The sequence below is a fragment of the Phyllostomus discolor genome, chromosome 1 (genome assembly GCF_004126475.2).
Source record: "Phyllostomus discolor isolate MPI-MPIP mPhyDis1 chromosome 1, mPhyDis1.pri.v3, whole genome shotgun sequence".
Taxonomy (NCBI): domain Eukaryota; kingdom Metazoa; phylum Chordata; class Mammalia; order Chiroptera; family Phyllostomidae; genus Phyllostomus; species Phyllostomus discolor.
The window spans coordinates 143,395,696-143,422,056 of NC_040903.2; the positions used below are offsets into that span (position 1 = coordinate 143,395,696).

The 26,361-nt window shown below is 51.8% G+C and overlaps 1 protein-coding gene across 2 annotated transcripts; it reads left to right on the forward strand.

Annotated features, from left to right (window-relative positions):
• The first annotated feature begins 214 nt into the window (after positions 1-214).
• On the forward strand, positions 215-25,482 carry LOC114491330 (myosin-6). 2 transcript variants are annotated; one of them, XM_036030205.1, is made up of 39 exons: positions 215-253; positions 781-811; positions 1,128-1,349; positions 2,570-2,713; positions 2,960-3,116; positions 3,215-3,242; positions 3,495-3,606; positions 3,896-3,988; positions 4,635-4,698; positions 4,963-5,061; positions 5,535-5,638; positions 5,724-5,862; positions 7,264-7,532; positions 7,793-7,963; positions 9,087-9,396; positions 10,062-10,132; positions 10,416-10,503; positions 10,592-10,709; positions 10,853-10,976; positions 11,261-11,397; positions 12,878-13,133; positions 13,269-13,511; positions 13,702-13,878; positions 14,165-14,310; positions 14,559-14,649; positions 16,703-17,092; positions 17,449-17,575; positions 17,665-17,783; positions 18,129-18,325; positions 18,857-19,040; positions 19,214-19,379; positions 19,480-19,604; positions 20,522-20,830; positions 21,067-21,270; positions 22,255-22,380; positions 22,488-22,763; positions 24,117-24,212; positions 24,894-25,028; positions 25,401-25,424. In XM_036030205.1, the coding sequence occupies exons 3-39, from the start codon at positions 1,146-1,148 to the stop codon at positions 25,422-25,424; spliced, it is 5,823 nt and encodes a 1,940-aa protein (XP_035886098.1). In that variant the 5' UTR covers positions 215-253; positions 781-811; positions 1,128-1,145. The 2 variants fall into 2 exon arrangements, with proteins under 2 accessions (XP_035886098.1, XP_028361167.1); XM_028505366.2 differs by lacking the exons at positions 215-253; positions 781-811 and having other exon boundaries at positions 1,146-1,349; positions 25,401-25,482.
• Positions 25,483-26,361: the final 879 nt, after the last annotated feature.

Consider the following 26,361-nt stretch of genomic DNA (forward strand, 5'->3'; position numbering starts at 1 on the left):
ATGTGCACAAGGACTAAAAAAAGGCCCTGGAGCCAGAGGGGCTAGGGCAACAGACCTTTCATGGGCAAATCTGGAAGCCCAGTTGTCCTTCTCTCACCTCCAGAGCCAAGGGATCGAGGGAGGAGGAGCTACAAGAGGAGAGAGGTGGGAGGGAGGGTCCCTCCGGAAGGACTCCAAATTTAGGCAGGGGGTGGGGGCAGCAGGATATAAAAGGAGCAGGCTGCAAGGACAGACAGATGCTCCTTTGAACCAGGTAAGGGGAGAGTTGGGTGGGGGCTCTGTGGCCCATCCCTAGAGCTCCTACCTTGAGAGACTCTGCCTTCACGGGAGAGTGGGGTGCAGGTCGATTGGAGGCCCCAGGGTGCTGCTAGAACTGCCTTTCTCCACCCTGGGAAGTTCCCACTGACAGAGACGTTTCAATGGGAAAATCAGAAACCTCTTTTCCTCTCCCATCTGCCTTTCTTTCCAGCAACTGTCATCTGCTTTCTGTGTCCTCCCAACACTGTCTCCATTGTTCTCCCTTCTCTAATGGCTTTCCTCTCTTTGTCTGGTTTTATTTTGCTTCTTCATCTTTGTCAATACTCATCATACTTCTTTGTCTCTCCCCCTTGTTCTTCCTTCTTGGTTGTGTGTTCTAATCTCCTTGCTTCTCTCTGTCCCCCACTCTGATTCCACATCCGACTGCTCACTTCTCCCCGGCGGGCCGCTGCCATGGTTCCTCATCCTCTTTGTCTCTTCTCTCTGCCTGCCTGCACCTCTGTGGCTCCACCCATGGTCCAGACTCCAGAATTCTTTGTGAAGTGGTAACCAGGTGAGAACCACTCAATTTTCTCCTGGAAACCAGGTTGCTAGAACAGGGACTCACTGTCTGTCCTTGGAGCAGCTCAGCACCCCTCCTTGGCAGACTGCAGCCAGTTCCACCCCCTGCAGACCCCTCACAGAGATTCTTCTTCAGTGCCACTTTAGAGGGCAAGGGAACAGAACTTGAGCAAGGAGGACTGAACTGAGAGCTTCTCAAGGGAGGGGTCAGAAAAGCGATAGGACCCAGGTGGTAATGAGAAGGTGGGGATGGGAGTGGGGTACAGAGAGCAGTGCCGCCTACTAAGGCCTGGGCCCTCCTATCTCAGTCACAGAGGAGCAACAAGATGAGTGACGATGCCCAGATGGCCGAATTTGGGGAGGCGGCCCAGTACCTCCGCAAGTCAGAGAAGGAGCGTCTGGAGGCCCAGACACGGCCCTTCGACATCCGCACTGAGTGCTTCGTGCCTGATGACAAGGAAGAGTATGTCAAGGCCAAAATTACATCCCGAGAAGGGGGCAAGGTCACTGCGGAAGCTGAGAACGGCAAGGTAGTGTGAAGCACAGGGCCAGGGGAAGGAGAGAAATGGTTTTGGGGAGGTGCAGGGTGAAGCCACTTGTGGTGGGAGCTGCAGGGTCCTGGAGAAGAGCCAAAGCCAGCAGGGTGGCAGGACATGCTCCCTTGTCCCTGAGGAGCCCTGTATCTGAGTGAGAACTCTGATCTTCTCAGGTGGACCTGCGCAGGTATGACAGAGCACCACCCCAGCATTGCACACCCCTTGCCAGAGAGGATTCTGGAAACCTCTGCTGGTTTTCTCCTCGGAGGGATCTTATTAATAGAGGGCATAGTCACAACATCTCATGAAGTTCCCTTCTCAGATTTGTTTCCAGCTTCTCTGTGCCTCAGTTCCTCCATGAAGAAGCTCCCCCTAATTCTCCTCACCCAAACCAAGAGCAAACTCATAGACCCAGATGAACACAAAGAGCAGGAATTCCTAAGCTGAATGGCCAGTCTTGAGGCTGGTGACTTGCTCTCAGAAGTCCCCAGTCCCTGGTCTCTCATACCATCTGAGAATTGGCACTGGTCACCAGCAGCAGCTCAGAGTCATATGCCTCACAGACACACTTACTGAACGTTGCATCCCATGGAGGTGTGGAATTGTGGCCACAGCCCACTGGGGGTTTTGACTCTTACCCCAGCTCTGCCACGAACTAGCCACTGTGCCAGGAAATCATTTCATCTAAGCTAGTGTCCTCCACTGTAACAAATGCTAGAATACCTGCTCACAGGATCTAATGATGCCAGGGCATGGCAAACCGACTGGCACCAATCAAACCAGTGACGGTGGCCTTTAGGGAAACAGGGTAGATGTGTGAGACATTTTTCCAGTAGAGGTGAAGGCTTGCCTCAAGCACTGCCCCCAGGAGTCATGGTAAGGTTATGCACACAGATGGCAGAGCTGGTGGCCCTCCAAGTCTGCCCCTAGATGCTTGAAGCAGCGACTGAAAAGCAATACTCAGGCTCACAGGGTCTAGGGTATTAACAAGATGCAGGGACTCTAGGATTGTCCTTAGAGTGGGAGAGATAGTGAGTGGGTGGGCAAATCTTCTAGGAAGTTCTGAAGTAGGACCTGGGTACTGGTTGGAGAAGAGCTGGGGGAGCGAGGCGAGGTAGTGGCCTGTGTTCTGGGAGGAGGTAAGTGGGCAAGGCTGGTGATCACAGACTAGAAGGTATACTCATCCTGTCCTACTGCCCATGCTCCCTCCCTAGACAGTGACCGTGAAGGAGGACCAGGTGTTGCAGCAGAACCCGCCCAAGTTCGACAAGATCGAGGACATGGCCATGCTGACTTTTCTGCATGAGCCTGCTGTGCTCTTCAACCTCAAGGAGCGCTATGCCGCCTGGATGATTTACGTGAGTGTGTTCTGCACATGGCAGGGAGCCCATCCTGGACCAAGACCTAAGTAGGCCAGGGCAACATTCTGAAGGCGAGAAGGTCAAAACTCTCCCAAGGGACCCACCCCCTCCCCCTTCCTGTCCCTGGTCAGCTGCAAGAAGAGAAGAGCCAGCTGGGGTGACTAGGGACTCTCCTGCCTGTCACCACTGCCCATCCGGGGTTCTCCCTCCCAGCCTCTCATGCCTGCTTGTCTTCTGCTCCAGACCTATTCAGGCCTCTTCTGTGTCACTGTCAATCCCTACAAGTGGCTGCCGGTGTACAACGCTGAGGTGGTGGCTGCCTACCGGGGCAAGAAGAGGAGCGAGGCGCCACCCCACATCTTCTCCATCTCTGACAATGCCTATCAGTACATGCTGACAGGTGAGCCCTGTGGCCCTGACCTCTGCCCCCTCAGCCCCACAGCCATGGGCCTAGGCCCTCAGCCCTGACCCCACTGCCTGCCCTCTTTTCTCTTCCAGATCGGGAGAACCAGTCCATCCTCATTACGTGAGTGAGCACCATCTATCCACAGAGGGGCTTGGGTGAACCCAGGCTGATTCTTGAGAGTCAGGGTGGGTGGAGGACATGTTTAAGGTTGTGATTGCAAGGACTGTGGGACACTGAGTTCTCAGAGGGGCTGCGCAGGTATGGTCCTGTGCAGAGGGGGGCAAATTCTCCTGGTGGAGGATGGGACAGTGTTCAGCCCCAAGTGAAGAGCAGTGGGAATCCTAGATTCTGACGAGTCCCTGTTGCCTCCAGCGGAGAATCCGGGGCAGGGAAGACTGTGAACACAAAACGTGTCATCCAGTATTTTGCCAGCATCGCAGCCATAGGTGACCGTGGCAAGAAGGACAATCCCAGTGCAAACAAGGTGCGGGGTGAGCCAGAGGCTCAGCAGAAGGGGTCTGCGGCAAACTGACCCTGGTGTCCCTGAGCCCTGACCTGGGAAACGGTGGTGGCAGTAGCACTGAGCCCAGTGCTTAAGACCTTCCTGGCAAAAGTCACACACTCTGAGGTCCAAATGTGGCCCATTTGGAGCTGCAACCTCCTCAGCAACCCACCCAGCCCCATCCCCATTTCCCAGAGAAGCCCCCTGCCCTCACCACCAGCACCCAAAGGTAGACAGAAGATGAACTCCCAAGGATCTGCTCCCTCTGCAGGGCACCCTGGAGGACCAGATCATCCAGGCCAACCCTGCCCTGGAGGCCTTTGGCAACGCCAAGACCGTCAGGAATGACAACTCCTCCCGATTTGTGAGTGCCCTTGACCACTGCCACCTGGTTTCATCTGACCTTAACCAAAAAAGGAGGAGCTGTTTTACTAGTACTAACCACACCCAGCTGATTGTCCTGTGTTTGGCTTTGGATTATCAACAAGTGTGTGTGTACACCACCACACAACCCTCCTGACTCAGCTTGGCTCTGGGAACTCAAGAAGACAGACCAGAGTCACCACAGCTGTTTCTTAGCCAAGAAAAGGAGTGCATTTGGTTGCATTCTAGATTTCCCTTATGTCTGTTTCCAGAGCTCTTCCACGTTAGAATGGGAAGAGAGCACAGGCATTGGAGCCAATTCCCCAGCTGCACACTTGCCCAGCAAGTCCCACACCTGTCAGCTCTAGTCCCTCCATCTGTGGAACAGGTCCTAATAGTCACTGAGAGGATTACATGAGGTCAAGTCAAAAGTACAAACAGGAGGCATTCTCTCTGTTCTCATTCCTGTGCCATTGTTTCTGGACAGATGTGGGTATGGGCATCCTCTCCCTGTTTCACTGATCCTAAACTAGGACCCCAAGTCAGTCATCTACATTTCCAGGGCATTCTGAGTTGCGTTGAGGTCTAAGATCCTTACTCTGTCTCTTCTGGCCAGTTCCCTCACTCTCTGTCCCATCTGCCCTCAGGGGAAATTCATCAGAATCCACTTTGGAGCCACTGGAAAGCTGGCTTCTGCCGACATAGAGACCTGTGAGTATGCAGAGAGCCCTGCCCACCGCTCAGGGTCCTCCACCGCTGCCTCTTTGCCCTGTGGGTGGCCCTATTTCATCATTTCCCCTCCATCTTCTATCTTTCTCTACATCTGACTCTTGGTTTTAGTTTAGTCCTTTGTTCCTCAAGCTGTGGTTTTCCCCTGACTCTTTCCATCTTGCTGTAGGAGCCTAATCTCCACCCTATTGCTGGATCAACTCTCTCCCCTTCCTCACCCACCTTCTTCTCCTCTCCTCACTCCAGATCTCCTAGAGAAATCCCGGGTGATCTTCCAGCTCAAGGCTGAGAGGAACTACCACATCTTCTACCAGATCCTGTCCAACAAGAAGCCAGAGCTTCTGGGTGAGCCTGGTTTCATGCCCCTGCTGCCCCACTGCTGTCCCCAGACAAGGCAGGAGCCCTCCACCTCCTTGCCCTGTCCTGCTGCCCCACTTGCCTCCCCACTCCCTCCATCTGCTCAGTGGCTTTCTGTTTCTGCTCCACCTTGGGTCTTCCTGCATCTCCTCTTGCCTCCCTTCCTACCCTTTCCTTTTCGTAGTTTTCTCCTCTTATTTGTTAGCTTTCTCCCACTCCCCTTTGTTTGTTTCTCCTACTCATAGATGCCATCTCCTCAACTGTCCTTCCTCCCTGGGTCACCTGCCCCTCCCACCTACCTTTTCATTTCTTTTGGAGTCTCTCCAGGGAGGGACTGCCCTGCTGACTCTCTTCCTCTCTATCTGCTCTTGGTCCTCTCCTTCCATCTCTCAACCCCTCTCTGCCCCCCCCACCACCCTCTCCCATCCCCTTGTCTCCTCCCCTGCCCCTGGCCTGGACAGAAATGCTGCTGGTCACCACCAACCCCTACGACTACGCCTTCATATCTCAGGGAGAGGTGTCCGTGGCCTCCATTGATGACTCCGAGGAGCTCATGGCCACAGATGTGAGTGAGGAGGTGGTGTGAGGGCTTCACAGGGCTCCTGGGCCACCAACTCCAACCACCTGTTTGCCTCTCTCACTCTATCCAGAATGCCTTTGATGTGCTGGGCTTCACTGGGGAGGAGAAATCCTGTGTCTACAAGCTCACAGGTGCCATCATGCACTATGGAAACATGAAGTTCAAGCAGAAGCAGCGGGAGGAGCAGGCAGAGCCTGATGGCACCGAAGGTTTGAGGGGCCTCTGGTGCTGGGTACTCACCCATCAAGAGGAAACAGTCCTCTCAGAGCAGGGTCTCCCACACTGCACCCAAAAGTAGTACTTTCTAACAATTCTTAAGGAATGAAGTTGACAACAATAGAGAAAGTGGGAGGAAACCAGAAGTCTGAGAAGCAGGTAGTCAGAGGGAGACGCCTTTCCAAAGGGGTAGGATCTGCTCCGCCCCCTCCCTGTTCAGCCCTGTGCCCAGGCTCTGTGCCAGCCTACCCCGGCCCCTGGCCACCCACTGTCCCCAGAAAGGACTGAGGCTCATGGGGTAGATGGGTTTGGTGAGGGCTGAGTAGGGACAGGGACGTGGGAGAGGTGGGCAGACAGTAAGAAGGGAGGCCCCCCACCATCCCAAGTTCTCAACACCAGAAGCACTGACCAGAAGTGTGTTGAAAATTTTTCCTCTTGTGCCCAAATCTCACCAAAGCCCAGGAAAACACAGACCCTGAGCTTCGCACGTCCACATCATTGATGCAGTATGTACACGAGGGTGCCCCTCGCAGGTTCTGTCATGTTGTTTAGGAGGCAGCAGGCCAGAGGTCAGGCCACAGATCACAGCATCGGTGTGCCACCCACTCTCTGGCCCTCAGTTTCTTCTTCAGTGAAACGGAGGACAGTCCTTCCCAGCTCCCTCTGGGGCAGTTGCAAGGATTCTTTCAGAAAGAGATATGAAGGTGTGAACACTGATAGACAAACACCTGAGACATTCCTCTTGACCTACCTTTGAGGAGCTGTTCTCTGTGTCTATCCAGACCAAAATGCAAGCCCAAGTGTCATGATAGCCATGTCACCAATGATCACAAAATGCTTGAAATTAAAACAAATAAATATCCTCTAAATAGGGAAGGTATATTGGAAGGCACATCTGGAAAGCTGGGAGTTGGAAGCAAGGAAGCTGTTTGACATGCCGTTCGGAACTTAATTTCCCAGCCAGTCAAGTTGGTCAAAATGTGGATTGAGTAGAGTGTACCCAATCCTGGGCCAGTCCTGAAATGGAACAAAGGAGGAAGGGAGCAGAGTGTATCTCCCATCCCTGTCCTGGAGAAACGAGGGGATACAGAGAGCTCAGAAACATGCTAACAGCAGTGCTAGTGAAGAGCCTAGACCAGAGACATCCAGCAGACATAAAGATGGAGCAAGAGGAGCTGCTGTGTTGTGGGAGGCCCTGGGTGAATGAAGGGGCCTGGGCTTCAGGCTGACTCAGACACATGCTGCTGGTGTGACCACAGCAAGCCTTGTGCCCTTCTAGGCCTCTATTGCAGTTACTTAATGAGCGGGACATGATGCTTCAGAAAGGTTCTGGCCCTAGGCAGGGAAGAAGAGTCTGTTGAAAGCATTCACTTGCTCCTTTCCTTCTCCACCAGATGCCGACAAGTCTGCCTACCTCATGGGACTGAACTCAGCTGACCTGCTCAAGGGGCTGTGCCACCCTCGGGTGAAAGTGGGCAACGAGTATGTCACCAAGGGGCAGAACGTGCAGCAAGTGTACTACTCCATTGGGGCTCTGGCCAAGGCAGTGTATGAAAAGATGTTCAACTGGATGGTGACACGAATCAACGCCACCCTGGAGACCAAGCAGCCACGCCAGTACTTCATTGGTGTCCTGGACATCGCTGGCTTCGAGATCTTCGATGTGAGTGGGGAGTAGGGAGAACAATAATGCACTCATTGGCACACGTAACAGGATGGCCATCAGCCAGTGCCAGGAAGGCAGTGGGCTTCAGCAGTGATGGAGGCAGTCACCATCCTGCCTTTGGGGGCATTCCCTCCCGGCTCTGACAGGGGAGAAGACCAGCCACACACTTCATGGGGCTGGACACAGCCCTGAGCTGAGCCCACTGGCCACTCAGACACCTGCCTACCTGACCCAGCTCCACCCTCATTCCCCTGCAGTTCAACAGCTTTGAGCAGCTCTGCATCAACTTCACCAACGAGAAGCTGCAGCAGTTCTTCAACCACCACATGTTTGTGCTGGAGCAGGAGGAGTATAAGAAGGAGGGCATCGAGTGGGAGTTTATCGACTTCGGCATGGACCTGCAGGCCTGCATCGACCTCATTGAGAAGGTGCTGCCTCAGCCCCATTGCCTGTTTCCTTCCCTCACCATCCAGACAAAATGACAGGCCCATTCCCTCCACAGCCAAGAAACCAGAGTCTCTAAAATCCCAATCCCCTCTCCAGGACCAGCTTTCACCCACCATGGAATTGCAGGCACAGACAGACCAAGACCCTCCCTCTGTTCCTGGGAACTTGTCCTCACAGTGGTCACATCTCAGGGTCTTAAGAAGGGGATGTAGTGTAGGAGAGGACTCCTGGCCCCTCTGACATGCCATGAGAAGCACCATTCACGGACAGATCCTGGGATGAAACTAGAGATGTTGGCTTTCCATCCTTTTCCTGTTCACTTAGAATAAACTTGTGTTCAGCCCCTCTTATCTACATACTCAGGAGACAAGGATGAAGCTTGTGGGAAGCTCCCATTGCTGACTTGCCCTCAGGGTGTTCTTGAGCTTTGCTAAGGACCAGAATCCAGAGGGACTGACTCTCATCCAGCCCAGCCACTGTCCTTCAGGAGAGCTCCCCATAGGCTTTGGGTGGTAATCTAGGGTACTGGTCTTCCGGAGGCCTCAAAATCCCTGTAATTGTATGGAATACATGCATTTTTCTGGGGAGGCAGTCCTTGCTTCCTCAATTTTTCAATAAGATCCTTGCCCCAAGAAAAGTCAAGAACCGCCATGCTTTCTGAAGAGCAGGATACTGTGCAGAACCTGGATCCCGCTAATCATCCCTTGAAGAATTGTTACCTGTTGTGTAGACAGGAGTCTGGCCAGCCCTGCAGCCTGGTGTCTCGGACATACAACTGTCCCTGCCTTCACTGGGCTCTGGGACAGGGGCTGTCCAGGAAGGAAAGGTTTTGCTGGGATGCCTTGGGGGCCTCGCAGGGTGATTAGGGGTACATGGCTCTTCACTGGGTACTCTGGGGCAGAAAGAGGTTATATAGGCCAGATTTGAATATAATTGAGTTAGGTTAATTCCAAGAACACCAGCTTACTATATAAGGCCAAGAGACACCAGCAGGCTCTCTGTGGCTTGCCAGTTATACTGGGCTCATACTCTGTCAGGGTGTGGGACTCTGGAAACCTGTTTTGTGCTCATTGATGCTCTCTCTACCTCCCACCCTCCTCTCAGCCCATGGGCATCATGTCCATCCTGGAGGAAGAGTGCATGTTCCCCAAGGCCACCGACATGACCTTCAAGTCCAAGCTATATGACAACCACCTGGGCAAGTCCAACAACTTCCAGAAGCCACGCAATGTCAAGGGGAAGCAGGAAGCTCACTTCTCCCTGGTCCACTATGCTGGCACTGTGGACTACAACATCATAGGCTGGCTGGAGAAGAACAAAGACCCACTCAACGAGACAGTAGTGGGCCTATACCAGAAGTCATCCCTCAAGCTCTTGGCCACACTCTTCTCCACATATGCTTCTGCTGATTCTGGTAAGAGGGCAGTCTCTGCACTGGGAGCACTTCTGAAGGTGCAAGTGGTCAGGGACCCACTGCTTCAAAACTCAGACTCTAGAGGCAGGAGGGAGCCTGTAAGCCATGGGGTGGAGGCCAGATCCATCTGTACCCCTTCTGTGAAAGTGCCTTGTTCTACTTTATGTTGTGGATATCAGTGTATATGTTATGTCTCATATCAAGACTGAGCACCTGGAGGTCAGTGAGGGTAGCACATACACCACTGTACCAGGCCCAGCATTAGAGTGTGCCCGCAAGAAGTTTCGGTAAACTTTGAGAGGATCACTGAATGAATGAGCCTCCAGGTCAGGAAAAGAAGAGGAAGGGTGTGGTCTGAAATGAGGAGGATGAAATACAAGAAGAAAAATATAAAGTGAAAGATGTAAGCATGAAGTGTGGGGTTAGAAGAGGGTGGGAGAAGAGAGCTGATACTATTTCATCACCTGCTGCTAGGTGGCAAGCACTGGCTTACATGCTGATCTTATCTAATCTTCTTCAGACCTTTAGAGATAGTTACTACCCTCCTCGTAGAAAAAACTGAGACTTGGAAATAAGAAGTCACACGCTAGTAAGGGCAGAGCCCCGCCCCTGCCTGAGGGCTCATCTGTTTAAAGCTCTTGTTCATCATTCCTTCTTATTATCAGATAGCGGTGGTAAAGGCAAAGGAGGCAAGAAAAAAGGCTCATCTTTTCAGACAGTGTCAGCCCTCCACCGGGTAAGAAGAAACCAGACACCTATGGTGGGCAGGCCCAGCCCAGATCCTTTAGTGCACCTCCCTAAACTGATGCTCTGATTTTGGGGTTGTAGGGGAAGAAATCTGAGCTGCATGGCCATTTGTGGCAATGTTAATTCTACACAAGCTTGAACTCACATCATAAATTTCGTGTCAATCCCTTACCGTTTGTGGGTTCTGGTGACAGGCTGTCTGGGGCTCACAGTTCAGGGACAAAAGGGATGGTCTCTGTGGCTCCTGACTCCTCTCTCTCACCCACCCCCAGGAGAACCTGAACAAGCTGATGGCCAACCTGAAGACCACCCACCCTCACTTTGTGCGCTGCATCATCCCCAATGAACGGAAGGCTCCAGGTGAGGCATGAGGAAGGGTCTAGTCTAGGGAGGACACTTGACATCATTTACGTTGGGGCTGACCCCTCCTTCCTCCCCACTGCTGCAGGGGTGATGGACAACCCCCTGGTCATGCACCAGCTGCGCTGCAATGGGGTGCTGGAGGGCATTCGCATCTGCAGAAAAGGCTTCCCCAACCGCATCCTCTATGGGGACTTCCGGCAGAGGTGGGTACGGGATGCCCCAGGGCTCAGGGAACAGGGGAAGCCCAGGCAGCCTTGGTGAGGAGGGGAGTCTGCAGGTGGCCCCAGATTCTGTGGGCAGAGTGGATCAGTGCAGCCATGGGTGACTCCGGGCACCTCCTTCCCAGGTACCGTATCCTAAACCCATCAGCCATCCCTGAAGGGCAGTTCATCGACAGCAGAAAAGGAGCAGAGAAGCTGCTGGGCTCCCTGGACATTGACCACAACCAGTACAAGTTCGGCCACACCAAGGTGAGTCTAGAGCTCCATGGGGTGGAATTGCAAGGTGTGCAGCCATCATGAGTGGAGCAGCTGGGAGTTCGGAAGACAGACCCCTGATTCCTGGCTCCCTGTGTCAACCCAAAGGCTGGAAGCCAGGCTTCCTTTCTGTCTTGTCTTTCACACTTCACTCCCAGGTGTAGGATGAGCAGGTGATGGGTCCCCTGGGAGCTCAGCCTGGGTCTCCCACCCTCTTCCTTCATCCTAGATACCCTTCTCTGAGGCTGTGGTGCCCTTGGTTCTCCCCCTTTCCACAGGTGTTCTTCAAGGCGGGGCTGCTGGGGCTGCTAGAAGAGATGCGAGATGAGAGGCTGAGCCGCATCATCACCCGCATCCAGGCCCAGTCCCGGGGCCTGCTCATGCGCATTGAGTTCAAGAAAATTGTGGAGCGCAGGTGAGGCATGAGGGAAAGGAGATGTGCTCTCAGAGATGTAAGAGGCAGACAAATAGTGTCAACTGGCATGGGTCAGAAGACCTGAGTTCAAATCCTGGCTCTATCACTTACCAGCTGGCCTGGGCAAATGGTTTTACGACTCTGGCTCTCATTTTGAATTCTTAAAAAAAGTTTTTTTCATTGAGAAATGCCAGTTAATATCTTGATAAGATACCACTTAAACACACTAGATTTACCAAAAAATCAAGAAGTGTTATTCATTACTTACACATGTGTAATTTAGTGCAACCTCTTTGAAAAACAATTTATCATCTTTTAAAGATGAATAGTTGCATACCTTTCAATTCCACTCCTGAGTACATGCCCACAGAGAAACTCCTGCAGATGTACAACACAAGGCAACAAAGGAATCTTCATAGCAGCATTGCTAAAGATTGCAAAAATCTGGAAACAAATCTATTTTCCATCTACAGGGGAGTGGGTAAATAGTATAGTCATCTGGTAGAACATTACACATCAAAGAAAAGGAGGGAACTACAACTATTTGGTGCAGTATATTTGAACCTTAAAAGCATATTGTTCAGTCAGTAAACAAAAACGAGTCATAGAAGGATACGTACAGTGTGATACAATTTTCATAAAGCTCAGAAATAATAAAAATGGTGGCATATTATTTAAAGATACATACACATATGGTTAAAGTCTTTTTGAGAAAGCTAGGAAAAGAAAACCACAAGATTCAAGATAGTAGCTGCCTCAGGTGGGGGGACCAGGAACGGGGAGGGGAAGAAGTACATGGGCAGAGTCACTACTGGCAATGCTCTAGTTCTCATCTGGACAGTAGGTTCATGGAAAGTCATTTTGTTTCATGCTCAATAACTTATATAACATAGATATCCTTATATGTAAAATAAAATCTCAAGCATTTTAACATGCTTGAGACTCTAATAAGAGTACAAACACTGTACTTAGTAAACACTTTGTAAATGGTAGACTTCATTATTACAAAGGCCCCAGTAGGGAAAATGTAATCCGCCCTTTTGTTTATTTTTTTTTATTTATTTATTCTCAGAGAGGGGAAGGTAGGGAGAAAGAGAGGGAGAGAATGTGCAAGAGAAACATCAATGTAGGGTTGCCCCTGGCATATCCCCAACTCGGGACCTGGCCAAAAACCCAGGCATTTGCCCTGACTAGGAACTGAAGGTGACCTTTCAGTTTGCAGGCTGGTGCTCAATCCACTGAGCCACACCAGCCAGGGCCCTTTTGTTTAAATGATCAGTTAATAAATGTTTATTGAGCAACTCCATGTCCAGTGTGCCAGTGTCAGGGTGGTGGTATTTATCAAGGCTGCAAGACAGAGTTCCTGCCCACAGATGTCTACAAACTTGCTTAGATGGGCTGGAAGACAAGTGAAGTTGGCTCCATGATTGGGAAGGGCTCTTTCATAGTGCCCCTCCCTTCCTCCATACTTCCTTGCCAGGGATGCTTTGCTGGTAATCCAGTGGAACATTCGTGCCTTCATGGGAGTCAAGAACTGGCCCTGGATGAAGCTGTACTTCAAGATCAAGCCCCTGCTAAAGAGTGCAGAGACAGAGAAGGAGATGGCCAACATGAAGGAAGAGTTTGATCGTATCAAAGAGGCCCTGGAGAAGTCGGAGGCTCGCCGGAAGGAGCTTGAGGAGAAGATGGTGTCTCTGCTGCAGGAGAAGAATGACCTACAGCTCCAAGTGCAGGCGGTAAGACCACATAATTATCTCTACAATTCTCTTCTCCTCTCCCCTAGATTATAGCCCATCTCATCACCAGGGACCAAGACCCTGAAACTCTACTGTCTTTAATCACCAGCTCTTTTCTCTGTGCCCTTCTTCCAGGAACAAGACAACCTCAATGATGCAGAGGAACGCTGTGACCAGCTGATCAAGAACAAGATCCAGCTGGAGGCCAAGGTGAAGGAGATGACCGAGAGGCTGGAGGACGAGGAGGAGATGAATGCTGAACTCACTGCCAAGAAGCGCAAACTGGAAGATGAGTGCTCTGAACTCAAGAAGGACATTGATGACCTGGAGCTGACACTGGCCAAGGTGGAGAAAGAGAAGCACGCAACAGAGAACAAGGTGAGGGAAGCTCTCTCTCTGGTTTCAGCCTGGGTCTCCTCAGGATTCAAAGACCACACTGACCTTAACAAATGCCAAGCCTCTCAGGGGATCCTGATAGCAGTGTTGTCCTTGGCATTGGAGATCTCCATAGATGTCTCCAGGGTAGTGACCTTTGACCCTAAAAAGGGATGGGGTTCTTGGTTGACAGGTGAAGAACCTGACAGAGGAGATGGCTGGGCTGGATGAGATCATTGCCAAGCTGACCAAGGAGAAGAAAGCTCTGCAAGAGGCCCACCAGCAGGCCCTGGATGACCTCCAGGCTGAAGAGGATAAGGTCAACACCCTGACCAAGTCTAAGGTCAAGCTGGAGCAGCAGGTGGATGATGTGAGTAATTCGAAGCATGCTCCATCTCTCTCAGGTCAGGATTTTGCAGGCCACACCGCTGGCCAGTGAGTTCCTCATCCCTAGAAATAACGTCTATGGCTACTGGGGCCTTTTGTTCTCTGTATTTCCTCCCTAGTCTGGGTCTCTGAATCTTTTGTGCTTGCAGGGATTTCTCTGCTGGCTTTGACTTCCAATCCCCTGGACTTTGAGTTTGGAGGGGGCCAGACAAGCATGCAATGTAGACTTCAGGTTATCTATACCCTGTTTGTTTTCTTCTCTCCACCAGCTGGAAGGATCTCTGGAGCAGGAGAAGAAAGTGCGCATGGACCTGGAGCGAGCAAAGAGGAAATTGGAGGGTGACCTGAAGATGACCCAGGAGAGCATCATGGACCTGGAGAATGACAAGCAGCAACTGGAAGAAAAGCTCAAGAAGTAAGAGCCTACAGTGGCCAGGAGGGGCTAATGGAGGTATCTGGCCGGAGAGTTAGAGCATAGGGTGCTGCACCCCCACTGTCCATGACTGCTTTGAGCACAATGGGAATAAGATGTCAATCACAGCCCTCTTTCCTTCATCCTCCTGGCCTGGGTGGGAGAGGGGGTGCTGGTGCTGGCCTGTTGAGGCAAGAGAAGAAAATTGGCACAGAGAAAGAAAGACCACCTACCACCTGCTTCTCCTCCAGGAAGGAGTTTGAAATTAATCAGCAGAATAGTAAGATTGAGGATGAACAGGCACTGGGCCTTCAGCTGCAGAAGAAACTGAAGGAAAACCAGGTAAGTTCTTCCCAGTGCAGGCAAGGGGTACTCAGTGGCCCTGAGGCAGCTGTGGCCTCAGGAGCTGCTTAGGGCTGTAAACAGTATCTACAATTCCTGGCCACCCCAAAGGTCCCACCAATTCCAACTTATTGGCACTTGGAAACACTAGCCTTCTCCCATTAGAACAATAATGTCTTACTGAAGCAAGATTATTTAGCATGTGGAGGTGGGAAGAGGGGGAATCATACCTACCAAAAGGGGTTCTCTTTCTGGGCTATGCTTTGCTTCATGGGTTTTCTGCTGTGGGACAAATGCTAGCATTCGATACTCCTCTAGCCCCGCATAAGAGTGAGAAGTGCCTTCATGGAGCACCTTCTATAGGCTGCTCTGTTTATACTCTTTCTGGGTCCTGACCCCCACCACTAACTCAGGCTAAATCCCCATAGAATACCCATGACATGGGGTGAACTCCTACAACTTTAAGCAAGTCACTTCCCCTCAGAGCCTCAGAGTCTCAGAGTCTCCTACCATCTGTCAGATGGGACTAATAACCCCTGGCTTACAGAGGACCAGAGGAAAAAGTGTGTGTGAAACCATTCTGTCAATTAGAAGTCAGCCAGCCAACTGGCAAGGACAGGTCCTTTTTTCTTCCCATGGCCTTTTCATCCCTCCACAAGAGGAGATTAAATTAACAGCCACAGTCTACCTTACTTTTTAATGTACCCTGAATGTTAGTGTGTGTTTAGTCCTGTGTTTGTCAGAACCCTGGAAACAAGGAAGGCAGGTACTGTCATCCCCTTTTTATAACTGCAGAAGCTTTGAGGCTTGCTCTAGACATAGTGATCCCGAAGGCAACAGGCAGTCAGCTACTGGGGGCAGGGCCTTATCCTCTCATTTTCTAGTTATATGACAGCTAGTGGAGATAGCTGATCTCCCCCTTCAGCATTTGGAGCTCATGGTGCAGGGGGCAAGTGACACATGAACACAATTTCACTCCTCTGGAGGTTGCTCAGGAGCTGACCTGCCATCAATGAAAACGTGTCTTCCCATCTTCTTTGGTGCCTCTTCTGGGCTTTAGCCAGAAAATTGTATTTCCTCAGATTCTTCTACCATGGATCTAGGCAACTTCCTTGACTCATGGACCCAGAAAAATAGTACTCTTATTCTCATGAGGTCTTGGCAACAGCCTGTGGCCCCTTTTTCTTCCTGCTCCAGCTCTTGCACATAGTCCCAATTTCTCCACCCTGAGAGCAGAGGCCTGGTGGTCCTCTCTCTCCTGCTCCCAGGACCTACCCATGCACATTCCATAAACATTATGGAATCCATAACCACAGATGAGGGGATCCCACCAATCCTTCCCCTTGCTCATGGCTATTTAGACAACAGATCAAAATTGTAGATGAGACATTATTCCAATTTAGTCAAAGCTAAGGCCAGAAAAATAAGGTAGAGGCAGAAGAAGGCACTCAGCTGGCCTGGAAGGGAACAATAAAACAGGAGGCCAGCCCTGGTATAAGTAAAGCAAAACCTGGAGAGTGAGGAATATGGTTGAATGGATTTTGTGGTCAACTTGGAAAACTACGTAAGCTTTTGATTGTTGTCATGCATGTTGTTACAAATATTTGTAAAATGCAAGCACCTGCTTTCCTGCCTTCTGGTTAGAAGAGCAGACTCTACTGCATCTGTAGAATCTATGAGATTCAGGATCTTACAAGATCTTATGATCTTCCAAACACATACTCTCAGAACTCAAAGCTGTACATTCTCAGACTGAGTTTGTGATGTCCCTTGAAAGTGCTTTGAAGTTCAGGCTTCTACCAAATTCATATTGATGGCTTCTGCATTGTACATTGTTTAGCAGCATCCTTGTCCTCTGACCCCTAGATGCTAGTAACAACCTCCCTCCCCAGTGTCATGTCAAAAGTGTCTGCAGACATTGCCACCTGACCCCTAGAGAACCATTGTTCTACAGGGCCTGAGTACTTGAGCCAGGAGTCTTCTGGAGCAGGGAGAGTGGGTTCTGATGGAAAGTTCCAGGCAATGGGTCTAAGCCCTTAGTGTCCCGGCCCAGGCACGCATTGAGGAGCTGGAGGAAGAGCTGGAGGCCGAGCGCACTGCCAGAGCCAAGGTCGAGAAGCTGCGCTCAGACCTGTCCCGGGAGCTGGAGGAGATCAGTGAGCGCCTGGAAGAGGCTGGTGGGGCCACATCTGCCCAGATTGAGATGAACAAGAAGCGTGAGGCTGAGTTCCAGAAGATGAGGAGGGACCTGGAGGAGGCCACCCTGCAGCACGAGGCCACGGCAGCGGCCCTGCGCAAGAAGCATGCTGACAGCGTGGCCGAGCTGAGCGAGCAGATTGACAACCTGCAGCGTGTGAAACAGAAGCTGGAGAAGGAGAAGAGTGAGTTCAAGCTGGAGCTGGATGATGTCACCTCCAACATGGAGCAGGTCATCAAGGCCAAGGTGGGCTTACGCTTAGCTTCTCCTCGCCCTCTTCTCAACAGCTTGTGCCTTCCTTTTTACTTTATCTGCCATCTCTCTTGTCATTGTCACTCCCTCCATCACCCCTCGGTCTCTCTCCCTCTCCTTTATCCCTCCCTCGCCCTTCACATTTCCATCTCCTCACCATTCTTCCCTTCTTTAACTCATGCACCCCCTTCAGATTGTGCCCCTCCAGCACCACCCCATTTCACCCCCCTGCCCTCTGTGTTCCCCCGATCTTGGCCCTCCCTTCCTTCCTTTGGTCCACCCAGCCCTTACTCCCTGACAACTCCATCCCCTCCCACATTCACCATTCCCTGTCCCTTTACTGCCTAAAGGCAAACCTCGAGAAAATGTCTCGGACATTGGAAGACCAGGCCAACGAGTACCGCATGAAGCTGGAAGAGGCCCAACGCTCCCTCAATGACTTCACCACTCAAAGAGCCAAACTGCAGACTGAGAATGGTGGGTGTCCCTAACCAGCCCTGTGCCTGCCCAGGATAGGCCATCATTTGCCTTCTTCTGTGGATATAAACCCACATTCCCACCTCCAGGTGAGCTGTCCCGGCAACTGGAAGAAAAGGAAGCGCTGATCTCCCAGCTGACCCGAGGGAAGCTCTCCTATACCCAGCAAATGGAAGACCTCAAGAGGCAGCTGGAGGAGGAGGTTAAGGTAAGGCCCAGCGAGGGAAGCAGTAGGACAGGCTTGATGGCAGCCCTTAGGCAGTTAGTGTGAACACCAGAAAGAGGCTAAAGAGAGGCCCCTGTATTGGGAAGACTTCCAGTCTAAGTTCTTCTAGTCTTCTGCTAAGCCACACCTGCATCAGCAAATGCCTCATTTCTTACTTGTAAGGGGATGGGGTAGGCAAACTGGGAAGCTACTCCAGGACATTGACATTTCATACCCTGAATGTGGTTGGGGCTTAGTTGAAATTCATAGATATGAAAAGGATTTGCAGAAGACAAATCTTGGGAGCTGCCTGGGAGCTGAGCCCACTCCTGGTGTTCCCCTCCCCAGGCAAAGAACGCCCTGGCCCATGCAGTGCAATCAGCCCGGCACGACTGTGATCTGCTCAGGGAGCAGTATGAGGAGGAGATAGAGGCCAAGGCCGAGCTGCAGCGTGTCCTGTCCAAGGCTAACTCAGAAGTGGCCCAGTGGAGGACCAAGTATGAGACGGACGCCATCCAGCGGACAGAGGAGCTGGAGGAAGCCAAGTAAGTCCTGGTCCCCCACATTGAATCTAAAAGTGGAAGGAGCCAGAGAACATGGGGTGAAACAGGCAAAGTGAGAATGGGAAGGGGATTTGGGATAGGAGAGAGAGGTGGGTGGGAGAAATGTGATGGAAAATAGAGGTGCATGGATCCTGCACTCTGAGTAAACCCCGACTGGCCCTGGCTCACTTCCTGTGACGGGCGAGCTTTTGGCCCGGGTTATACCTGATGCTCACGTATAAGACGAGCAAAAAGCTTGTTGGTCAGAGGAGCTACCACCGATCAGCCTGGCATGGGGACAGGTGGGGGCTGCCACCCAGATGATGTGCATGTGGGAAGGAGACTGTTTTAGGCACCCCCTAGGTTTGGCTCCCTCAAGGCAGGAGTCCAAGGACCTAAAGGAACTGCTCATCATACCAAGGACTATGGGGAAGGAGTGGGTCCTCCTCATGTGGCAGTCCAGGAAAGGGGGTGGTCTCAAGGCCCTACTATTCCTGGGTGGAGTCACACACACACACCCAACCAACCTGGCAGGAAGAAGCTGGCCCAGCGGCTGCAGGATGCTGAGGAGGCCGTGGAGGCTGTCAATGCCAAGTGCTCATCACTGGAGAAGACCAAACACCGGCTGCAAAATGAGATTGAGGACCTGATGGTGGACGTGGAGCGCTCCAACGCAGCTGCCGCGGCCCTGGACAAGAAGCAGAGGAACTTCGACAAGGTGGGGCCTGGTGGGGGCTGCAGCCAGGGGGCTGGGCAGGGGTACCTGCATCAGTGTGAAGCCAGGAACATCCTCCTTGGAGGCAGGGAGGAGGCTGAGCCCAGGCGAGGGGCCTGGGCAGCCCCTGGGGGTGGGGCAGGACTGCACACTGAGCCCCAACCCTGTCCCCACAGATCCTGGCTGAATGGAAGCAGAAGTATGAGGAGTCGCAGTCAGAGCTGGAGTCCTCACAGAAGGAGGCTCGCTCCCTCAGCACTGAGCTCTTCAAGCTCAAGAATGCCTATGAGGAGTCCTTGGAGCACCTGGAGACCTTCAAGAGGGAAAACAAGAACCTTCAAGGTGTGCTGAGGCCTGAGGCTGGGGAAGGGAGAGGGCAAAGAAGACCCATAAGGGTCAGGAAGAGCACAGGCTTTGAGCTTTCTGTCCCTCCAACCCCCAGAGGAAATCTCCGACCTGACTGAGCAGCTGGGAGAAGGAGGAAAGACTGTGCATGAGCTGGAGAAGATCCGCAAGCAGCTGGAGGGGGAGAAGCTGGAGCTGCAGTCAGCCCTGGAGGAGGCGGAGGTGGGGGCCTGGCACCACCTGCACTCCTGCCTTGGACCCTCTCCTGTTCCCTCCAATCCTACTGTCTCTGACTGCCAAGTCTTCCTCACCATGACCCCAAGACTAAGCTATTAGCTCCTTATTCTTAGTTCAAGGTTGTCTACCAACTACCCATGACTACCTCCAAAGCCAAGGTCTGCACAAAGAAAACATCACAACCTAATCATAGGCCATCAGGTTTGGTTCCCCGTGAAGTTTATAAAGTTTAAGCCTGGCTGTCATAATAACTCCTCAGACAGTGGGTGGCAGCATGGGCTCTAGAGTCAAACAGACCTGAGTTTGAAACTTGGCTTCAGGACCTCCATTGCGTCATTGGGCAAGTTCCTTAACCTCTCTGTACCACAGTTTTCTTACCTGGAAAATGAAATTAATTGTGTATACCTCATAAGATTTACGCATGATTATTATGAAAATGAATGAGGTAACACAGTTAAGCACTTGATATATATTATCTATTGTTATTATTCATTTTTAAGAACTTAGGGATAGCCTGGAGTTTTGGGTCTTCTAACTCTTTTCACTAAAGGCTAAGGAGCCTGGGAAACAAAGGTAAAGTTTCGAATTTGTGGTTATAAAACTCCCTCCTTTTTCTATGACATTTTATATGAGGCAGGACCATACAGTGTTAGTGCAGTGGGGTCTTGGCAATTGTGAGGTCCAAACACTTTCCTGGACAGAGGAAGCCCAGGACATCTGGCATCTCCTCCCTCCAGAGCACCCAGGAAGCCTAAGAGGTAGTGCCCACCTCCCCATCTCTTCCCAGCTCTCCTCTCCAGGCCATAATTCTGGTTGCCACCCACACCTATCCACCTCCCTCTTTACCCCACTCCGTGCCCTGACTCTCTGCCTCAAATCCCTTTCCCTCGCCCCTCTCCCAGGCCTCCCTGGAGCATGAGGAGGGCAAGATCCTTCGGGCCCAGCTGGAGTTCAACCAGATCAAGGCAGAGATGGAGCGGAAGCTGGCTGAGAAGGACGAGGAGATGGAGCAGGCCAAGCGTAATCACCTGCGGATGGTGGACTCGCTGCAGACCTCCCTGGATGCAGAGACACGCAGCCGCAATGAGGCCCTGCGTATAAAGAAGAAGATGGAGGGTGACCTCAATGAGATGGAGATCCAGCTCAGCCATGCCAACCGCATGGCTGCTGAGGCCCAGAAGCAACTCAAGAACCTCCAGGGCTTGCTGAAGGTACATGGTGACTGTTGGAAGTCAGCTCCCCAGAGAGGGGATGGCCTCCACGTTGGGTGGTGGTGTCCCATCACAGCTCCAGATCCCTCCTGCCCCAGGGCCATTACACAGACAACCCACAGGCTCCTCCTGAGCCACCACAGTGGGCTCCCCATCGGCATCCAGTTCAGTGTAACAACTTTCTGATGGGCCCAGAGGTCAGCTGCCTCTCTCATGCCCAACCTCCTGATTCACAGGACACTCAGATCCAGCTGGACGATGCAGTGCGGGCCAATGATGACCTGAAGGAGAACATTGCCATTGTGGAGCGGCGCAACACCCTGCTGCAGGCTGAGCTGGAGGAGCTGCGGTCTGTGGTGGAGCAGACGGAGAGGTCCCGGAAGCTGGCTGAGCAGGAGCTGATTGAGACCAGCGAGCGGGTGCAGCTGCTGCACTCCCAGGTGAGGAGGTCGGGGGCCACCATGGAGAAAGCTGCTGAGTGGCAGAGCCTGAAACACAGATGTTCTGAACCAGAGGTTCTGAGTGAGCATGTCCAACCAAGATAGCAAATTATCTCTTAAACCAACCCTCACTTGTTAGTCATGACTATGAAACCACTACCTGAGAAGGGGGTCTGTACTTAAAAGCTGAGAGAGTCATGATTTTTTAAATTGTATTTTATTGTTTATACTATTTCAGTTGTCCCCACTTTTTCTCACTTTGCCTACCTCCACCCAGCACCTGCCCCCCCCCCCCCCCCCCCGCAGCATGTCATGATTAATTAGTGATGGCTGCCAGGGTCACAAATCTAGGAGTGGTGGAATACATGCTGTTATTTGATATCCTTGATCTAGAAGCCACTTCCATCTTGCTCTGTAAAAGATGGGACTTTGGAAATTTAAAGGAGCCCAACTGCACCTACTTGCAAACCAAATTCTTGACAGGACACTGTTCTTCTGCAGCCCATACACACTGCTGCACTCTGCAATGAGCTTTGTGCCCATCTCCCTGCAGTGCCCTGCAGAGTGTGTTCCACATCTGGTATGTGTGGGAATAGCATCACGCGCTGACCTGGGCCTCTCTTCCTCACCCCCCTGCTTTCTCTCTGGGACTGTAATTATTTCCAGGACATTGTCCTGGTAAAAAGTTATTCCTGTTCTCCTTGAAATATTTTCATGCCCTTGCATAGACATGTTACTAGTGAGCTCAACAGCAGAACTGCAAACCCTTTATTGCTTAAAGTCTTTCTTCAGTGCTGATAATTTTAGGTATCACATTTAGAACATATTTATTTTCATAAGAAAATGAAAAGCAGGGGAAAAAACAGGGAATATACTGCAGCAAGACATGTTTTTAACAAATGACCAGTTTTAATTCTCTCTGGATAAAGGCGCAGAATCAGGCGACAAAGTATACATTCCATAGTTTTCTCTGCCCATATCTAGAACACCAGCCTCATCAACCAGAAGAAGAAGATGGAGGCAGACCTGTCACAGCTTCAGACTGAAGTGGAGGAGGCGGTGCAGGAGTGTAGGAACGCCGAGGAGAAGGCCAAGAAAGCCATCACAGATGTAAGTGCCACCACCCTGCCCACCTGTTCCAGACCAGCGTCTCCCTGCTGGGCCGTGAGTGTGAGAGGACTCAGCCACACCACGTCTCACTTCTCTCCTGCCCACAGGCCGCCATGATGGCGGAGGAGCTGAAGAAGGAGCAGGACACCAGCGCCCACCTGGAGCGCATGAAGAAGAACATGGAGCAGACCATTAAGGACCTGCAGCACCGGCTGGATGAGGCTGAGCAGATTGCCCTCAAGGGTGGCAAGAAGCAGCTGCAGAAGCTGGAGGCCCGGGTGCGGGAGCTGGAGAACGAGCTGGAGGCTGAGCAGAGGCGCAACGCAGAGTCGATCAAGGGCATGAGGAAGAGTGAGCGCCGCATCAAGGAGCTCACCTACCAGGTGGGGCTGGTGGCTGCTCTGGGGTGGGGCCTTAAGGAGTGGCAGTGTTGCCTGAGCCTCACCTCCTGGCCCCCACAGATCCCATGCCAAATCACCATCCAGGAAATGCCACCCGGCCCTCCTGGCTCCTGCTTCCTCAAGAAGCTGTCTTTAGATTAACTTCCTTTCATGTACTTCAGAGTCAGTTTGGCTTTATGAATATTTCTTGTGAATGGAAGAGAATCTACTTCTACTTTTTGAAAGCCTTTCTAACCAGAATTCCCTCAGGTTTTTTAATAACCTGAAGGTCTACTATGAAGGCTTCAGAATAGTCCAAGGAGCTCTCCACCTTCCAGAGGCCCGACCGGGAGGGACATTGTGTGGTACTTCAGGGATAAAAGTCAGGGATGGGAAAAGACAGAGCTTGCATGGAACTTCTGGGACAATAGAGAGAAGGCCTTAGAGAAAGAGCGTTTCAAAATATTCTAAGACCTTTTCCTGCAAAAGCTCATAGCTTTTGCCTTTGATCAATGTACCTGGTAATGAAAGAGAAAAGGGCATTGGTCCATTTAACACTAGACACACAACACAGGAAGGAGATACAGATGTAGAACTGCAGATGCACCGTGGGCATAATATCAGCCTAGGAAATGTCAGCCTGGCACATACAATGATGAAAACACAGGAAGCATCAGGTGACATTGCAGTCAATGATCCTGGTGCCAAAATCTGGCCCAGCACAGCATATCAGAATATTGAGCTAGGATAGACTGGAATGACCTGAAGTGTAACACCCTCTTCTTTCTGCATTCCCCTGCTTCTTTTCTGGTCATGCTGGTGCGACTGATCAGTTGGAGCTGGAACAGTCCAATGTCTCCATATCATTAGATGATGGAATTCCATTTAGTTCTGAGCCCCTCCCTCAACTTCCAGCTTTAAGGCAGCAGTTCTTATTGCTTTTTTAAAAAAAATTATTTATGGATTTTTAGAGAAAGAGAAGAAGAAGGGGACAGAGAGAAAGAGAAACATTGATTTGTTATTCCACTTATTTATGCATTCATTGGTTGACTCATGTGTGCCCTGATGGGAACTGAATCCACAACCTTGGTGTATTAGGACGACGCTCTAACCAACTGAGCTACTCAGCCAGGGCTAGCTCTCATTGCTTTTTAGATCTCAGACTGAGGACTTCACCTGGGCCCCTTGACCTACAAGTAGTGTCAAAGAGAGCTCTTTCCACCACCCTTTTACTCGGGCCCTTTCAAGGGAGGAGCAGCTAAGGCACTGGGAGAAGAGTGGAGTGGTGAGGGAGGGACACATGATTGCACTTGCTCCTCCCCCCCAAACCGACTTCTCCTGCCCATCCACCCCCAGACGGAAGAGGACAAGAAGAACCTGCTCCGGCTACAGGACCTGGTAGACAAGCTGCAGCTGAAGGTCAAGGCCTACAAGCGCCAGGCTGAGGAGGCGGTGAGTTCATCATTTTGTCCACTCAAATTAACACAGTCTCTGTGTGTTCAAACCAATGAGTGTCCACCCAGCATGGGGCCTGGGCAATGGGTTTGCTATAAACTTTAACTCACAAACATTAGTTATACATGTCCAGTGTGCTCAGAGGTGTGTCAGGCACTCTGAGTTAACAGAAGCAGTGCTTATTTGACCCAGAACTTGCCCAAAAGCTGCTTACAATTCATATGCCAGTAAGCCCAAGAGAAGGCAGTGTAGCTGCCAATGGGAGTCAGGGGGCCAGACAATGCTACAGGCTGGAAGGTGGCAGTGAAATTGAGCCTGAAGAGGAAACTGCCCAGGCGTAGTGCAGTGAAGAAGACATCTGGGTGGGCAGAAAAGTGTGGGTGTGAGGTGTTGGTGAGCACACCTGTACAGGAAACCCCAGGGCTGGGTGCATGTATCAGATTCACAATGGCACAGGTGCAGTGAAGCTGGTTTTGAGTGGGGCTGGACCAGGCTGCATGGGATTCATCTTGGGCAGTGGATGGCCATGAAGGATTCTGAGTGCTGGAGAAGTTTGAGGAGGGTACCAAGCCAGGAGTAGGCAGGGCTGTTGCAGGAACATGGGCGAAAGGTGAAAGCACTGAGCCCCATCCCCCCACCCCTTCCCACCTCACCCTCCCACCCCCTGAACCTCCACAGGAAGAGCAGGCCAACACCAACCTGTCCAAGTTCCGCAAGGTGCAGCACGAGCTGGATGAGGCGGAGGAGCGGGCGGACATCGCAGAGTCCCAGGTCAACAAGCTGCGGGCCAGGAGCCGGGACATCGGTGCCAAGGTGGGTCCCTTCCCCAGGCCTGGCTAGTTTCCCCACAGCAGCTTCCCTCCAACACCAGGGCCGCTCCGAGTTGGCACTTCTTACCCTATATTTGGACAAACCCAAGAGTCCCAGAGCACCCATTCGTGAGAATCCCCCTCATGCTCAGAGCACCCTTACTGACTGGTCCTCTACAGAACCCCAGTACCTCAGGGTTCCATTTAAGGGATCCTAAGCCACAAGGACCCCTTAAATGGAACTCCAGGATTCCTGAGGTCTGAACCTCTCCCTCTAAGGCATCCCCCTTAGGCCCCTTTGAGCCCTAGAGATTTCTCCCCACATTCATTCTCCCTCTTGCCAGCTTCCCCCTCACACTTTTTATTCCTTTCTCAGCAAAAATTGCACGATGAAGAGTGATGCTGCCTTCCAGACCTCGCTTTTGCTCACCTGTAATAAATCTGAACACCAGACTCTGCCTGAGCTCCTGTCATTTCTGTCCTGAGCTCGGAGGGCAGCCCTGCCCTGTGAGCGACCTGTGGTAGCCAAGGTTTCCCAACCCATAGAGGAGGAAGAGGGGCCCCAAGAAGTGAGGTGTATTTACTGAGGCAGCAGAACTATGAGTCTCAGTTCTGTGAAATCAGTCGGATCAGGAGTGAGAGGGAGAAATTTCAAAAGTGGAGAAAACAGAAGCACCGAAGGGTGAACCAATTCTAGACACTGGGAGACAGAATCTTGGTGCCAAAACTGAAGCCCCCCTCCACCTACCCCACCTCCGAGGCCACAGGGGTTAAAAGTGTCCTGGGACACCCATTTCTGCCAACATGGATTTCCCACTGACCCCAGGAGAAGTGCAGAGCTGGTTGGGGGTGCAGATGCAGATGAAAAGGTGAGGCAGATCCCACTGTGCTCAGCAGCCCCTTAGAAGTAACCCACAAGGAGTCCTCCCCGTCAGCCCCAGGGACAGTCAGCTGGGGCCAAGGACTGCCCCGGGCTCTGGCTTAGCTCCTCAGGAGGAGGGCGGCCTGAGGCTCTGGGGCCAGCAGACACTGAGTCCAAACCAGCATGCAGTGTAGACCAAACCTGGGCACTGCTTCTCTAATTTTGACCTCTATGACAGACACAGGTGAGCACAGGTACACACCACAGATGGCACTTACGCTGTCTCTGAGACCTCACTGGGGACTGTCTGGTCTGAGTCACACTGCTGCTCAGGGAACAGAGCTGGTCCTCACCCCATTCTGCTCCACGCAAATCCCTGCCCCTGCCTGGGCTTTACAGCCAGGCTCTCCTGACCACCTTCTCATCCCCTCACCTGGCACCCCATCTCCCAGATCCCCCTGGCTAAGCCCCTGCT